We start from the raw sequence: 15,827 nt of genomic DNA, 5'->3' as shown, positions 1-15,827 counted from the left end.
TGATTGACAGCACAGGGAAGCCGGGGAATGACGGGACGCTGAGGGTTGCATTGGACACAAATGTCCACTAGGGGTCGCGCTCGAACCGGGTGTTTGGAATCGGCTCTGTTGAGAGTTCTTCTGAGATATGTGCAGAGCGCCTTTCTAGTCTTATTTGAGAAAGGGCAAGATCCCGGACCTCCTGACTTTCATACCTTTCAAGGGTTTGGTACCCCACGCGAAATTGAGCCTTGTCCCTTCTGTTTTGAAACTATTCACTGAATATACTTTTTACTGAACCGTGAAAGGGACAGGAGGAGACATATTTGCAGGGTATCCTCGAAATTCCTTTCAATCATGGGCATAGCCAGGATTTATGTTAGGGGGAGTAGAACTAAGCTGTTGGTTAAGTATTTCTATTTATTTACTTGATGGGGGACAGCTTCCCCCTGCCCACCCCCCCGCTACACCCTTGCTTTAAATGTTCACATCTCTATGGAAATATACATCCTGATGCTCCAGATCAATAATGCATATTCCCAAGTAAGTGTACACAGAATTGCAGCTGTATTGCCTTTAGAGTAGGAGATCTGTGACTTTGAGTATTCTAGACAGGGGGTGCAATGTTTTCTTTTCTGGCAGGTCTCTTGTGCAAGAATTTTAACCCGGGAAATATTTCCCAACATGAAGATGGGAGGTGGAACTTGTGGACATTCTGACTGCCGTGTACAAGATCCCAGGGTTCATTCTCTAGGCCTGACTGGGCCTCTATTGCCTCTTGATTTATTTTTGAGACCAGGATATGTTCACCTGGATCTGTTCTCCTCAATAAATTTGGTCTGTTTATTTTCTCTCTTGACTCTGTCTGCATTATCCCAGCCACTTTGCTAACGTGGACCACTCAGATACTACGCCTGTGAATGAATTCTGCAGAACTCGCATGCTAATTTGTTATGTTTTCCTTAGTCCCAGTAAAGGTGATTACTCAACTGTGGATTTTGGAGTTTTCCCTCACCGACAAACACAGCTACCCTATATATTTGTTGTTTATATACCCAGAGGGGCTTTTATGTCGTTCCTCCATTAGCTATTACTTGCTATTATCTCTTAGTTTTTTGTTTTGTTTTTTTTACACAGTCTGGTGCTGAGCCAAAGAATTTCAACACAGGAAAGGCAATGACTCCGATAAAATCCCTCCACCAGGCAATGGAAAGAGTTTAGTTGTGGTCTGAAAGAACTTGTGTGAGGTCTGGATTTCCTGCGAGAGGAAAAGAGGCTTTTCAGGCTGAGGGTAGAAGAAGCAGCCAAGATTCTTGGATTACTTGCAGAGAAATCTTGAGATCTAAGCAAACAGCGGACAAAATGAACAAATTGGAGGTTCTGGGAGGAAAAGCATAGTATTCAGCCTGCCTATACTCCACCCATCCACCCCCTGCAGCCATTCTGTTGGCTGGTAAAACAATGGGCTGGATTGAAATGATAAAATCAACGCTGTTTCCTGGGGTTGGACTTTTCCTGAATGAGGAACTCGCCTGTTGCCCTTTAGATTGCATAAGAGTGATGAAATAAAACAGGCTGTGAAGCAACTGTGCCTGGAAGCAGGAAGAGAAACACAGTTGTGGAGTGGAAGTGGAGAACCCTCTTAGAGAATAACATCTGGGAGGCTGCTGCTTTCTTTGTGAAGGGCTACACAACCCTTGCACCTCGGACCATGGCCAACCAAACAGACTACAACGACTTCTTGCACAAGCACAGGGATGTTTTCCGGAGGTTTCCGCTGGAGCTGGTCCATGGGATCCCCCTGATGGAGCCCATTGCTCAACAATGGGCTCCAATTGAAAACTTCCAGGCACGGCCAGATGACTTGCTTCTCTCAACTTACCCCAAAGCAGGTGAGACACCAGAAAGGGGAGCAGGCGGGGTGTACGACTGCAGGAGGAAAAACAGAAGGAGGAGGGCCATAGCAATCGTAGGTGCCACCCCTCCAAGAAAATGGGTGGGGTGGGGGAAGACCAAGGAGACAAACCTCAAAGCACCCTCAAAGTTCTCCTGTTATCCAGGAAATAAGGAGGAACTGTTAGGGAGAAATTATATTCGGGTCACCTTTAAAGCTGAACCAACCTATTTGGCACTCTTCAAATTTTGGAAGAGAATTATCCAGCCGGCTGATGTGTACAAAAATGAATATACGAAAGGTAAAATATGCATCAAAATGCATGTGTGAGTGAAAACAGCATAGAAAAATGCATTGTTCTGGGAGAAATTGCTATGCAAAAATGTGCATGTTAGGCAAAATTCTATACAAAAACATGGAGGAATTTCACACTAAAATGCTGGTGAACTTTCATGGTGACTTTAAAATGACAACAACACAGCAAACTGACATGGGAATGTGGAGAACTGAAAGACTGGAAAGATAAGAAACGGAGAGAAACCAAAATTGACAGATTTGCCCATCCTGGTGACTGCTGTTCTGGTGAAGAAATGCACTGGGCCCAATAAATCAGGAGAAAGGAAGCAGAAATTGAGGTTTATTTCGTTAGGTTGGTTTCATGTGTTTGTTTTGCTGTAGGGTTGCTCAATTGTCTCTCGGGGAGTTACATAAATATGTGTCTTGGCAGAGGAAATGGCTTTAAAAGCACCAAAAAGTAAACATGTTCTTTCTGAAAGGAAGCTACATTATTTCATAAACATATGCATAAGTTGTTGTTGTTTTTCCAAAAATTGGTTTCATTGTGCAATGTGTATAGCATTTATTTGTATTTTAAGTTACTGCAAGAGTGTTGTAATCCCTCAGGACTGAGGAGAAGGATATTAAATAAGCGGAACAAACAAGTAGCAGACATGTTGTTGCTTAGTTTTTTTGTACCTGCTCAAAAAAAAAATGTAATAGAGGCATGAGGGGGACAACAGCAGGGATAGTGAACCAAGGCTATGGCCCTGCAAATGCTGTTGGGCAGGTCAAACTAGCATGGCCAATAGTTAGAGAGAGTTATACATTAGAGGGGGTGGCAATGTAGGCAAATGCTTTTGCGTTTGTTTGAACTATGGATGAGGAGAAAGTCCATGCAGTTCACATTCAAGGTATACCTGCCTAGTCAGCACTTTTGGAAACAATAGGTGAAGCAAAACACAGACACCTTGTCCTGGTTCCTGCTTCCCCAAAACACAGATTGAGGCTCTGACTTATTTAAAGAAATCTTTATTCAGATGCAGCGCTCCTCTGGAGCTGGGAATTCGCAGCAGGGCAGGGAGTTCCAAAATGGGCTGAGCAACAAATATGTCCCAACAAGCTTCCCCACTCCTCCCGCCAAGTTTTAAAAGCTGAGGTGTGATGCACTCACTCGGAAGACTCTCTTGCCTTGCAGGAATGCTGAGCATGAGCTTTTGTGGGTAACAAGGCTGCCTCCTCTTGTTCAGCCTTTCCCCTTGGCTTATAAAAACTCTCCCCAGCTTCCACGGACACACTCTGCTCCACTGAAGGGTCGGAGGCAAGAGCTGGCATCCCTATTTCCCCTCCGAAATGGCTGAAGCCAGAGTGGGAAGGGGAGATGCCCTTCCTCCACCCCTGGTTCCCTTGGTATAGTCCCCCACTTCTTCCTTCTCCTCTATCTGGGCCAAATCGTATCCCAACAGCACTTGTGGGGCTGATAACATAAGCCTTGCTGTTATGTACTGAGTTGAATAGGATCTAAAATGCAGCAGTCTGATTGGTCCTAGAACAATAGGATCCAGAATGCAGCAGTCTGATTGGTCCGCAGGAGCCACCCAATCCAACTCCGGGTGGAAGTGAATCCGCAACCTGATTGGCCTACAGGGGAATCCCAGAATTAGCCAATCATGTGGGGCCCATTGTGTAAATAATGTATATAAAGCAGACATTTCGGGGGAATTTCCATTCCTCACTACTCTTGAGCTGAATAAAGAGCATGAAATCCACACTCGACTCCGAGTATATTTCATTTCCAAACTCACACTTCTTTAAATTTTGCAATGTAGGTCTCCAACCAAGTAACATGTGGAAAAACGCCTGTGCTAGGGCAAAGTTCACCTCAAAATGCCAATATTAGTGGAAATAACATACCCAAAATGCATTGTAGTTGGGGAAATCTGCAAAAATGTTTATGTTAGTTAAAATTGCATGCCAAAGTATGTTTATGTATTAGGAGAAATTCACACCAACGTCAATTTTGTGAGGACTTTAAAAATCAATAAATCCCAATTTATTATTTTTCTCCTCTAATAACATTTTGTATGTTGCCCAATTTTCTTTCGTGTTTTTCTGTTTCACAGCTAATACTTCTATAGGTGAGATCCACCAAGGGGTTTTAGGTTCTAGTAGATCTCTATATTTACTGTTCCTCTGGGCTTTCAGGTACCACATGGATTCAAGAGATTGTTGACCTGGTCCTTACCGGCGGCGATGTGGAAAAAGCTCGTCGAGCTCCTGTGTACATCCGGATCCCATTTCTAGAAATTTGCTCTCCACCCCCGGTGCCTTCAGGTGAGCCCAGAGAACCCAGGCATGCAGCCCCACTTGTAAAAAAAAACCCCCACAGGCAGCGAACTAACTCATCCAACCCTTTCTCTGATTCTTCCTTAGGGGTCAGCATTCTGGTAGATACCCCATCTCCTCGTGTGATCAAAACCCACCTCCCCTTCCAGCTTGTTCCTAAAAGCTTTTGGGACAAGAAATGCAAAGTAAGTGTTGCTTGCCTCATCCCTTCCTGCCCTCCCCACCCCTCAATCCTGCCCTATGCCACCTCATACCATTCTCCCTTCTGGTCCCTTGCAGGTAATCTATGTTGCTCGCAATGCCAAGGACAACCTGGTCTCCTACTTCTTCTTTGACCAGATGAACGTGACGCAGCCAGACCCTGGGCCGTGGGATGGCTATGTTAAGAAATTCATGGAGGGCAAACGTCAGTTCTAGGAGAAGGAGCTCATCTTGAATAATTAGTATTTGTTGGGCATGGGGAGGGTGGGGTACAGAAGATGCCCTGATTCCCCCTCCATGATGAAGGGGGTGTCTAATGAATCAGAACAGCAGCGACTGAATTTTCTGAGACCCTCCTTGAACCTCAACAGCATTGCGATCCCCCTTCTATCAGGGTGCTGCCACAACCCACAGCAGTTGAAGGCCACTGAGTTAGAGGGGAAATAATCCAGGGACTCCTGGAATTTATAGATTCATGTAAAGCAGGTTCCCTTGGTTTTTCATTGGCCCTCACCCATTTTCCGTCTCGCACAAAGCCCCTTTCCTGTAAGAAACTTCTGGGTTTGCGAGAGGATTCCCGGCTTACAAACAGATTATTTCCCGGAAGCAAATAACAAGATCTTGTGCTTTACCCAGCTAGATTTCAGAAGTGCCTTCAACACCATTTGAAACCTTTAATATAACGTGCAAATTAAAGGTTAGGGAAATGTCAGGAAAACTGAACAATGCTGCCTTTACCTCCCATCGTCCCTGGCCATTGGTCATGCTGGCTGGAGCTGAGTCCCTCAACATCTGGAGGGCCACTGTTTCCCAGCTCTGCTACATACCTGGAAATAGGTACACATGAATGGGAGAGTACTGTGGGATTGCATTGGATTAATTGATTCCTTTAACTAGGTGACAGACTTAATCCTTGTTACATCTTATCTCCCTTGTCTCTCAGTTGCCTGGGGCTCTTGGTATGACCATGTCCAGCGTTACTGGGATGAGAAAGGAAAGCACCGTATCCTGTACCTCTTCTACGAGGACATGAAAGAGGTGGGTGTAGAATATGAATCAGCCAAAGGCCTGGTTGAAGAGAAATGTTTTCACCTGGCGCCTAAAGATATATAGAAGAATCCAGATGAACTTCCCTAGGGAGAGCATTCACTGGCAGAGGAAGAGGAGTGGGGGGGAGCACACTGCCCCCGGGAGCACGATCCTGGTGGGGTGCCATCGCGGCTGCCCCCTGCCCGCCCTGGGTGCCCCGCCCCCACAGGTGGTGCGCCCCGCCCCTGTGGGTGACACGCCACAACTCCGGGGCGCACGCCAGCCCCGCCCCCCGGTGCTCCCGGAGCATGAAGCTTCGCCACTGAGAGCGTTCCACCAATGAGGAGCCACCACAGAAAAGGCTCGATCTCGTGTTGCCACCCTCCAGACTTCATGTGGAGGAGGCACACAAACAAGGGCCTCAGACGATGAATGCAGAGGCAGTCCTTAAGGTATTGCAGTCCTGAGCCATTTATGTATACTTTCCCCTAACATATGCATTTCTTGTACACCTTTTTTCGTTGGCTCGCTTTCCTGCAAAATTCAGAGAAGTCTGAATTTCAGAGCTGCATTTCAGTTCGCTTATTGTTTCAAGAAGCCAAATTAGGTAGAATTGCATTAAAATGTGAACTCAACCGAGTTGATTTCCCATCCCTGGAAGTAATACAAATCTCCCAGCATGGGCAGAGGGCACATTCCTCACTCAGGTTGCTCTCAGAAATGTGAGATTTTAACACTACTGCCTCCAGGTCAAGGCTGTGTGGCACAACTTGAAAAGAAGTGTGTTCAAAACAGAGAGGCATGTGAAGCAAAAGTAAATTTATCAAGTGCAGAAATGTGGAAGGGATCCAGAGACCATTGGGTTTTGCTTCTTGAAAAAGAACCAGCCAGACAGTTAGTGTTTCTTTCCCACACTCTCAGGAACCTCAGAGGCATTCTGGAGCTTACAGGCAAATTGCAGTACCAAGTTGCTCTGTTGTGACCTCACTCCCATTCACACCCATCTGTATGTCTCCGCCAGGACTTGGCTCGCGAGGTCCGTCGTGTGAAAGATTTCCTGGAGGTTGATCTGCCTGAGGACGCCCTTCAAAAGATTGTCCACCACGCATCATTCCAGACCATGAAGAAGAACCCAATGACAAATTATGAGACTGTCCCCAATGCCATCTTTGACAAGACAAAAGGCAGATTTATGAGGAAAGGTGAGTAAGTGACGCTAGTCTTTTAAGACCTCAAAAGACGTTGTTCCCAGCTACACAAGTGCATTTGCTCCCCCTTTCCCCACAAAGAAGGGTGAAATTGGGAAGTGGAGTGAAGTTTAACTGGGGAGAGTAATCTTTTATGCTGTCTGGGCCCAATGTATTGCCCAGAGAATGTTCCAGTGGTCTGAAGTGCGTTTTGCTAACTTTATAGGGAATCAAAGTGTGTAGTCACCAAGCGCTTTCTTATTTGACAATCACTTGTAGCCGAGTAAGATTGTCTTCCATGAAAACGGTCTTAACAGCGAGTCCGTAAGTGACTGTGGAGGCCAATTCTGGATCCACACATCCTTCCACAGTGGGGACTTAGGTTTCTGGGTGGGAGTTGATCACGGTGAGGGTTTACCAAATGTGTCTTCCTCTTAGCCCGTTTCTCCTTTTAACCCTGAGTTGGTGCTTCTTCAAAGTCCATGACACCTTTGGTAAAGACTGTCCTAAGAGCTTTAGGCTGCTATCTTAGATATATCTACATGGAAGTCCCACCAAACTCAATGTAGTTTACTTCTGAGCAGATACACATACCGTACTTTTTGCTCTATAAGACTCACTTTTTCCCTCCTAAAAAGTAAGGGGAAATGTGTGTGTGTCTTATGGAGCGAATGCAGGCTGCACAGCTATCCCAGAAACCAGAATAGCAAGAGGGATTGCTGCTTTCACTGCGCAGCGATCCCTCTTGCTGTTCTGGCTTCTGAGATTCAGAATTTTTTTTTCTTGTTTTCCTCCAAAAACTAGGTGCGTCTTGTGGTCTGGTGCGTCTTATAGAGCGAAAAATACAGTAGGTAGAGTAATACAACATATGTGCTCAGGCACAACCTGGGTAATATGTACAAAACCTAAATGCACTGTGCTGGACACCCAAAGGAGAACCTTTGTAAATATAAAGGTCCTTTATAATTATAAAGAAAAAGAAAGGCAAGTAATAGTTATCACAGAAACCCCCTATGTTAGGAGAGAGGATAGCATCTTTCAAAATGGTCACAGGGTGAAGCTCTCTCTCTCTGTTTCTGAATTTCTTCAGGTGAAGTTGGCGACTGGAAGAATTATTTCACAGTGGCTAAAAGGGAGGAATTTGATGCAGATTACCGGCACAAGATGGAAGGAACGACCCTGCGTTTCCGGGAGGTATTATAGACTCAGAAAACTGCCCCTCTTGTATTTTATTCTTGGCCAAGAAAAAATTACAAATTATTAATAGATTCGAAAGAAAGAGGTGGCTTCTCCCTATCAAACTCAAGGTTATATTATGAAGCATGCTGCCTTTGCTGGCTTCGGGAATGGATAATTTGAAAAAATAGTAATATTTTAGACCTTGAGAGTCATGATAATAGGTTTGGTTGGCATGCATGTCTATGGTATGAAAAGGGAAACGTGTATAAAGTATTCTTGAATCATTTTGTAAGAAAATCAATTTATGTGGTATGGGAGAAATATAATTTACTAGAACAGAAAATGCCATGGTGGCTTTCCCTACTGGAAGCAATATCCTTTAAAAATGTAAATATGAGAAATGACTGGGCAACATATATGGACCTGTTAATGGAAGCAGAACACCAGTTGAAATTGAAGGATTTTGAGGATATGAGATTTATCAACTGACTGGTTATAATATCATCAAATAAATTATTTTTTAAAAATAGATAAAAGGAAGGGTTTTAGTAATGAAACTTCAAGGTTTAGAAAATAATTGTTGGACAACACTGTAAAATTACTTTCTAAAGCGTATAGACTGCTTTTGGAATGGTATACAAAATATGAAAAGGTTAAATCAGCAATGATACACTGGGCGAGATCTGGGGAATAATATTCAGCTTTCATCATGGAAGAAGTTATGGAGAACTGATTTGAAATTTACAGCATGTTATACATTGAAAGAAAATTATATGAAAATGATGTACCGTTGGTATTTAACTCCTAGTAAGTTAGCAAAAATGTATAAGAAAGGTACAAGAAAGGTACAAATATTGGTTGGAAATTTAAAGAAAAAGAAGGCACCTTTTATCATATGTGGTGGACGTGCAAGGTAATAAAAGCATTCTGGGAAATTATATATAATGAATTGGGGGGGAATGTTTAAAATAACTTTTTTTAAAAAAAACACCCACAGAGGCTTTTTTTATAAGGAATTGTAGGTGCTGAAATCCTAAAGGACCAGAGAAGACTGCTCATGTACGCAACAACAGCTGTGTGGATGTTGATAACCCAGAGATGGAAAGAAGACAAAGTCCCTACCAGAGCAGAATGGCAGATCAAGTTGATGGACTATGCCAAAATGACAAAGATGACTGGAAAAATCAGAAATCAGGAAGAACAAAACTTTAATAAGGAATTGGGGGGGGTTAATAACATACCTTGGAGACCACTGTAAACAGTTAAAGTAGTTAGCGTGATTGTAATAACACTTGTAATGTAACAAGAACTATGGATATAATGGTGCTACAAAAATCTGGATGAATATAAAAGATGCAGCAGAAAGGGTTTGACAATGGGACCCACAGAGAGAGAGGTGGGAAGTCCAGAGAGATTTGTGGGAATCTTGAACTGTTGGAATGTGTTGTGATATGACTGTAATTTTTAATAAGTGAAACCAAACTAATAAATAGGAAAAGAAAGAAAGAAAACTGCCCCTCTTGGAACCGTTTCCATCAAGGCACACAACAGGTTCTTTTGCCATTCAGCTTTGGTTGTAATAAATGTAGGCACCGTTAAGAATGATTGTGGGCACAGTGTGCGTGTGCGACAAAAGGAGATGAGTCGGTGGGAGTGGACAGAAAGGAACCTGGGTTCTTTGGGTGATAGGAGGTTGAACTAGGAGCCTGGCAGATCTGTCTGAGATTCAGACGTTGGCTGTGGCAGTATGCTGTCCTATTCAGTGGTTGCTCTGCTTTGGCATGGCCGGGGGGAAAGTTAAAGACCCAACCAGATGAAATGAAAATGGGACAGAAACAACAGACAGGCCCACCCACAGCATCCCTGGAAATGGCACCAGTGGCAACCGATCAGGGATTGGGCTGGGAACAACATCCACCTAATGCGCTGATCGAACCAATGGGCTTGTGACAACAGGAACCATAGCATCCTGGGCTCTTTTAGAAGGAAGGGCAAGAGGTTAATGTAATAAATGAATGACAGCTGCAAATCTCAAGTTCTGGCTTTAGTAAAGGGAAGCTTCTATGAAATCCGGAAGTTCTTGTGTACAGTATACCATTGTGCCCTCAGTAGGGTTCACAGGACTTTCTCCCAATGCCTTTGACAGCAACTTGCTTCTGTTCATGTTCAACTTGTTAATTTCTGAAGCTCAAGCTGCTCATAAAGGCAGGGAAGCAATTGAGGCTGGGATGCTTTCTCTCATCAGTTGCTAAGCCTAATGTAATGAAAAGTGGAGAGGAAGGGGAAATTATTACAGAAAATTCCAGCTCTAAGCTTGTCAATGTTGCATCACAGTACGATGTGCAAATTGGCATCAGACTCTTTGGCCCCAGGTAATCAAAGTATATGAAAAAAGGTAAATTGGTCTGTAACTAAGCTTATAATCTTCTAAGGGCCAAACTAAATGTGACAGTGGAAATTTAATATTTATACTGCCCTTCCTACAAAATGATACCAGGCCAGTGCACATATATACAGATGCACAATCTTTAATAAAAACAATTGCAAATTGCTGCACAATAAAATATTAACATAAAGGCAGGGGTTTCTTCAGATATCCAGGCCCTGAGTTGTTTACAACTGTATAAGTCAACAAAAGCACCTTAAAATTCGGCTCAGTAGCAAATCGGCATCCAATACAGTTCTTTAAAGGTTGGTGAGCTATCAAAAATTAAACTATTCTTCAAGAGTTACTAGCATCACATTTCTTAACCACAGTAATTCCCCTTTTTTTGTAGTGATTGATTTGCCGAGATCCTGTTCCCATTCATGTTCAAAACTAGCTCTTGTATGATCATGGCATTGAAGTATACTTTCCATAGTAAGTAAGAAGAGAAGAAACACCCATCTATTTATTTCTAATATCATTCAAATCCCAACAAGATAAGGTATAAAGGTTCCTAAATTCTGTTACTTGCAGAGGAGACTAGCCAGTGGCCCAGGAGGGGCAAATGGGGCACTGCCCCTCTAAACTCAGCCTGGTCTCATCGGCCACCATCTGCTTGTCTTCCTGTGCCTGTGTCACCTTTTTCCTCCTTAGTCTCAACATCGCCTTGTGCAACTCAGCAGGGAGGAGGATGGGGACAAAACTATACAGTAATTTGCTCCACCTATTGCTGATCTCCCTGCCTTCTACCCCAATGGGCACCAGCCAGCCAGCACTGGCTACTTTATTCAGCTGAAAGCCAACAAGTCTCAACAAAATGCAGCAAAGTCCAGCAAGGCCCAATAAGATTCAAAGCGGTCCAGCCAGGCCCACCAAAGTTCACCAAGGTCAAATAAATTCAGCAAGATCTAACAAGTTCAGTCCAATAAGTCCAGCACAGTCAACCAGTTCAGTACGGTCCAGCAAGTTCAGCCAAGTCCAGTGTGTCCAGCAGGGTCCAGCAAAAAACAATGGGCTTCAAAAAAAACACCCTCCCCAAAAAACAATATTGCAATCACAGGTTTAACATGAACTGTTATTTGACTTTAATTAACATTTTATTGATACAAAATCTGTACCCCTGGGACTTTTTGGAGATATTGCTGAACTGTGGCTTAGCACTGCAGGGACGAGTTTGGTGTCTTTCCAGACTCAAACAGTCCCGTCTCTTCCTCTTGCATTGCCAAGAAGAGGCTTGCAGAAGCGTTCTTTTCCATTTTTTGTTAACCATGCCTTCTCGCTTTGTCTAAAGAGGGGATCGTGATTTAATGCTACCTATGGCCAGTTTCAAACAGCCCAACTTCAAGCCATGGTTTGTGAAGCTGGCTTGCTTGTTTGCATAAAGCATGATCTTCATTTTGGGTGAGGCAGCTTCTGTAAAAACATGTTGCTTCGCAGGCTTGTATATTAGCAAATTAACCAGGCTTGCTTTGTGAAATTTATTAACAGAGGAATAATTCTTTGTGCATATGATTCTCTTGGAAGCCTCCCAAGGCTCTTGCCTTGTGTGAGTTCAATCTCCTAGAGCGAGATGGGTCTTTAGGGAAATAGAGGAATGGCCAGCTGCACAATCAAGCTGGGATGCTCTCCTATGCAGAAGGTTGCTTACAAGAAGGACAGAAGCAAAAGAACAGCACAAAGCTCTGGCCTCCTGTAGTCATCTAGTTTTTAATTATTATACTGGACCTTTTTGCAGGACTACAGCACATAGCAAGCGTAAGAAAGCTTTCAGCTGTAATGCAAACACAAGTGAAATAAATATTATTGCTTCCCCAAGGGGGTCCTAGCCTTGGAAGGAGGACCGGACTCTTGTGGTGGCTCCGAACCGGTCGGGAAATGACAGAGACCACATCAGGATTGGCGAAAAAGCAAAGTCTGATCTTTATTTTCAAAGAACAGAAGACTGTTGCAACAGGGTTCCCACTCGTGTAACAGAAGGATGGAGTGAGAACCTTGAACAAAGGAACTGCCTTTACTTAAATACCTTTTCATTTCCATACAGATCAATGATACAGAAAAATGACAGAAATGGAGCGAAGAGAGGATTAACATAAGGTAAGTGGGATGTTGTAAGATCTTGGGTGTTGTTAATGAAGATGTCTGCTTTGAGGTTGGGAATAAAAGCGGATCTTGACTCACAGTTCTGTTTTTGCTTCATTTTCAGGAAGAAATTCCGGAGGTTTTGGGATGATCGGTATGCAGATTAAATGGCTGGATATTTGGGAAACGGTTATCAGTCTTGGTGTGAAGTCCTGTTTCTGCATGTTTATCATTGCTGGTGTGAAGTTTCCTCTCTGCATACTTTTATTAATTAAACTGATTTTATGTTGCATTTTGGGTGTATTCACAATGTCATTTGTAGACCCAGTAGGTGGCGCTGTGGTGCTTGAAGGTATTTGACAGTTTGTGAACATCAGAATATTGACAGATCAAGTATACAGCAATGGAAAGTCACATAGAATATAAAATATTTTGGCTACATTCTTCCAGTTACATTTTTCTATTCTAGTTACATTTTCTAGTGTAAAAAACACTTTTTTGAAAGATACAAAAGGTGATACATTTGGTAGAGTCAACAGTTGCATTCCTCAAGTAAAAGATACAATTAAAAAGATACATTCTTTTGTTAGCATAGAAATACGTAACACTGAGAGCTTCATTTATTAACTCCCCGCTCTGATCATGGCTTCTCATGACACAAGCAAATATGCAGAAGCACAATTTCCAAATTGCATTTTAACAATAACAGTAACAAACAATGTTTGTTGAGAGTGTCATCAAATGCCTGGAAAATGCCCTCTCTAATTGTTCCCCCTACAGCAAATATAAGATGGAGAAAAATGAGTAAACAACCAACAACCATTACAGAGGGGTGTTCTCCTTCAATTGCTAACTCTTCTCCTCACCCCTAATATTTTTATTCTGATCATGTTACTTTTTATTCTGATCATGTTACTCAATTTCAGGAACTATATTATCAAGCTGCCCCCCCCGAGTTTTGCTTAACCTCCTTAATTATGTAAAATCTCTCACCCTGTTGTTATCCCAGAGGTTCATTTTCAATGGCAGATATACTACCATGCCTCCAAATTATTTCTAGCAGCTTCCATGTAAACAGCCAACACATTACAATCGACCCGGCCAAGTGGATTTAAAATTTAATCCCAGTTTCCACCCCCTCTGCTCAGTAGACCATCAGGCCTACCGTATCTGTTTCTAGTTCCTCAAATGGGTAAGGAACAAAATGAGTCATTAGTTGCTTTCATTCTTTCGTTTTTCTTGTGAAAGGGCTGGGCAAAATTCCAGTGAATGTACTCCGGGACGTGAGATCTGAACCATTGAGGGACACTGAAGAGGGGACAATGGCATCATTCCTACATAATAAGCCAAAAATCAATCTGTGTTGTGATTGTTTGCAACCGTTGTACATGGTACAGAGCAGCAGTCGGCAGACATCAGGCTTTTTGGATCTGTTTAGATCAAGTGTGGGGGACCTATGGCCCTCCAGGTGTTGCTACACAAGGGTTGCCATATTCTGAAGAGCAAAAAAGAGGACACAGAGCCCCCACCCCTGGGCTAAAGCCTAGTGTTCAAGCACATGCGCTGCAGAGGCCCAAAGTTCAAATTCCAGCTAAAGGCTTCAGGTAGCAGGTGACGAGAAAGTCCCTTTCTCTGTTTGAACCTCTGGGATAGATAGCAAGCAGGGTGAGGGGCAAGAAAAGCTCAGGTGTTTTATACCCGAGTCACTATAAAACACATCAAGATAGAGGGAGCCCAACTCCAGGTTTATCGCTTCGGCCTCTTGCACAGTGCTGAGCACATGGCTGGGTTGTTGTTGTTTAGTCGTTTAGTCGTGTCCGACTCTTCGTGACCCCATGGACCAGAGCACACCAGGCACTTCTGTCTTCCACTGCCTCCCGCAGTTTGGTCAGACTCATGTTTGTAGCTTCGAGAACACTGCCCAACCATCTCGTCCTCTGTCGTCCCCTTCTCCTTGTGCTCTCCATCTTTCCCAACACCAGGGTCTTTTCCAGGGGCTCTTCTCTTCTCATGAGGTGGCCAAAGTATTGGAGCCTCAGCTTCAGGATCTGTCCTTCCAGTGAGCACTCAGCGCTGATTTCCTTAAGAATGGATAGGTTTGATCTTCTTGCAGTCCATGGGACTCTCAAGAGTCTCCTCCAGCACCATAATTCAAAAGCATCAATTCTTCGGCGATCAGCCTTCTTTATGGTCCAGCTTTCACTTCCATACATCACTAACACGGCTGGGTGGGGAGCTGCAAAACGTGAGCAGCAGTGAATTGGGCGGTGCAGGGTAGGAGGAAGGGCCTCTCGCCCTCATCCCGGCTGGACCCTGTGAAAGGGGGAGGTGGGCAGGCAAGTCCTCTGCCCCCCTCTCTCGGCTCCCAATGGCCAGACACACGCTTCGCTCTCACCCTGGGCCTACCACAAGAAAGGAAGATGTTCAAGTTTGCTCCTCCCTGCGTAGCATCACGTCTCACCTCACAAGGCTCCCTGAGCGGCTGAAAGGGAATTAACAAAGCGGAATCTTTTGACCCAGATGTGGAAGAAGCCAGAAGTGCCGGCGACTCCGCAAGTCACCGTAGGGATAGGAAAATCGCAAGAGTGGCCATAGTCTGTTGATGCGGAGGAGAAGCAGGGGTGACTTTCTGTTTTCTTTCTGTTTAGTAGCATTGCCACCTACTAATGGTACCTACTAATGGTGCCAAACAAACAAAAAAAACCTGGACATTTTGCCTAATTTAAAAAATCTGCCCGGACAGAAATCTTAACCTTGAAAAAGAGGACGTGTCCAGGAGAAACCAGACATATGGCAACCCTATCTAGACTCCTGTTGCCATCGTCATCCCTGACTGGGGCTTGATGGGGATGGAGTCCCAGAATATCTGCCAGGCCACAGATTCGTCATCCTTTGTTTTGATACACTTTGGGCTATACAACTGAAATGGCTTTGGCACTCGTGTGCAACAAACCAAAAAAACTTGGACGTCTTGCAGTAAAGAAAATTCACTAGAAAGCGTGGGATAACATTTGCAGTATTGTATCATGGCCCCACAAATAAATGTCTCCTCAGTGAACAGCTGATGTTGTATGACAACCCCACAAACAAAGCAGGATGAATGTTCTAGAAACAGGTCATCTGGAATAGAAGTGTCCCTAGACAATAAACAAACGGGAGTGCTGCTGAGCACATCTGGAGCCTAGAAGTTTGCTTTCAGGAACAGAAGAACTGAACTGAACTTTCATTAAAG

The 15,827-nt window shown here is 43.8% G+C and overlaps 1 protein-coding gene across 2 annotated transcripts; it reads left to right on the top strand.

Moving 5' to 3' along the window:
• The first annotated feature begins 4 nt into the window (after window positions 1–4).
• LOC128399567 (sulfotransferase 1B1-like) lies at window positions 5–8,925 on the top strand. 2 transcript variants are annotated; one of them, XM_053361148.1, is made up of 8 exons: window positions 5–312; window positions 1,117–1,871; window positions 4,355–4,483; window positions 4,583–4,680; window positions 4,775–4,901; window positions 5,640–5,734; window positions 6,747–6,927; window positions 8,003–8,925. In XM_053361148.1, the coding sequence occupies exons 2-8, from the start codon at window positions 1,691–1,693 to the stop codon at window positions 8,113–8,115; spliced, it is 924 nt and encodes a 307-aa protein (XP_053217123.1). In that variant the 5' UTR covers window positions 5–312; window positions 1,117–1,690; the 3' UTR covers window positions 8,116–8,925. The 2 variants fall into 2 exon arrangements, with proteins under 2 accessions (XP_053217123.1, XP_053217122.1); XM_053361147.1 differs by having other exon boundaries at window positions 5–522.
• Window positions 8,926–15,827: the final 6,902 nt, after the last annotated feature.

The sequence above is a fragment of the Podarcis raffonei genome, chromosome 13, assembly GCF_027172205.1.
Source record: "Podarcis raffonei isolate rPodRaf1 chromosome 13, rPodRaf1.pri, whole genome shotgun sequence".
NCBI classification, from domain to species: domain Eukaryota; kingdom Metazoa; phylum Chordata; class Lepidosauria; order Squamata; family Lacertidae; genus Podarcis; species Podarcis raffonei.
Note: the sequence above shows the minus strand (reverse complement) of the source record. Positions and strands in the feature narration are given on the sequence as shown.

Excerpts from the sequence above, each read along its gene's own strand:
- LOC128399567 (XM_053361148.1), top strand. The coding sequence starts at position 1,691 with ATGGCCAACCAAACAGACTACAACGACTTCTTGCACAAGCACAGGGAT. Across the intron at positions 4,902-5,639 it reads GAAATTCATGGAGGGCAAAC|TTGCCTGGGGCTCTTGGTAT; the intron begins GTCAGTTCTAGG and ends CTTGTCTCTCAG. Across the intron at positions 6,928-8,002 it reads AGGCAGATTTATGAGGAAAG|GTGAAGTTGGCGACTGGAAG; the intron begins GTGAGTAAGTGA and ends GAATTTCTTCAG.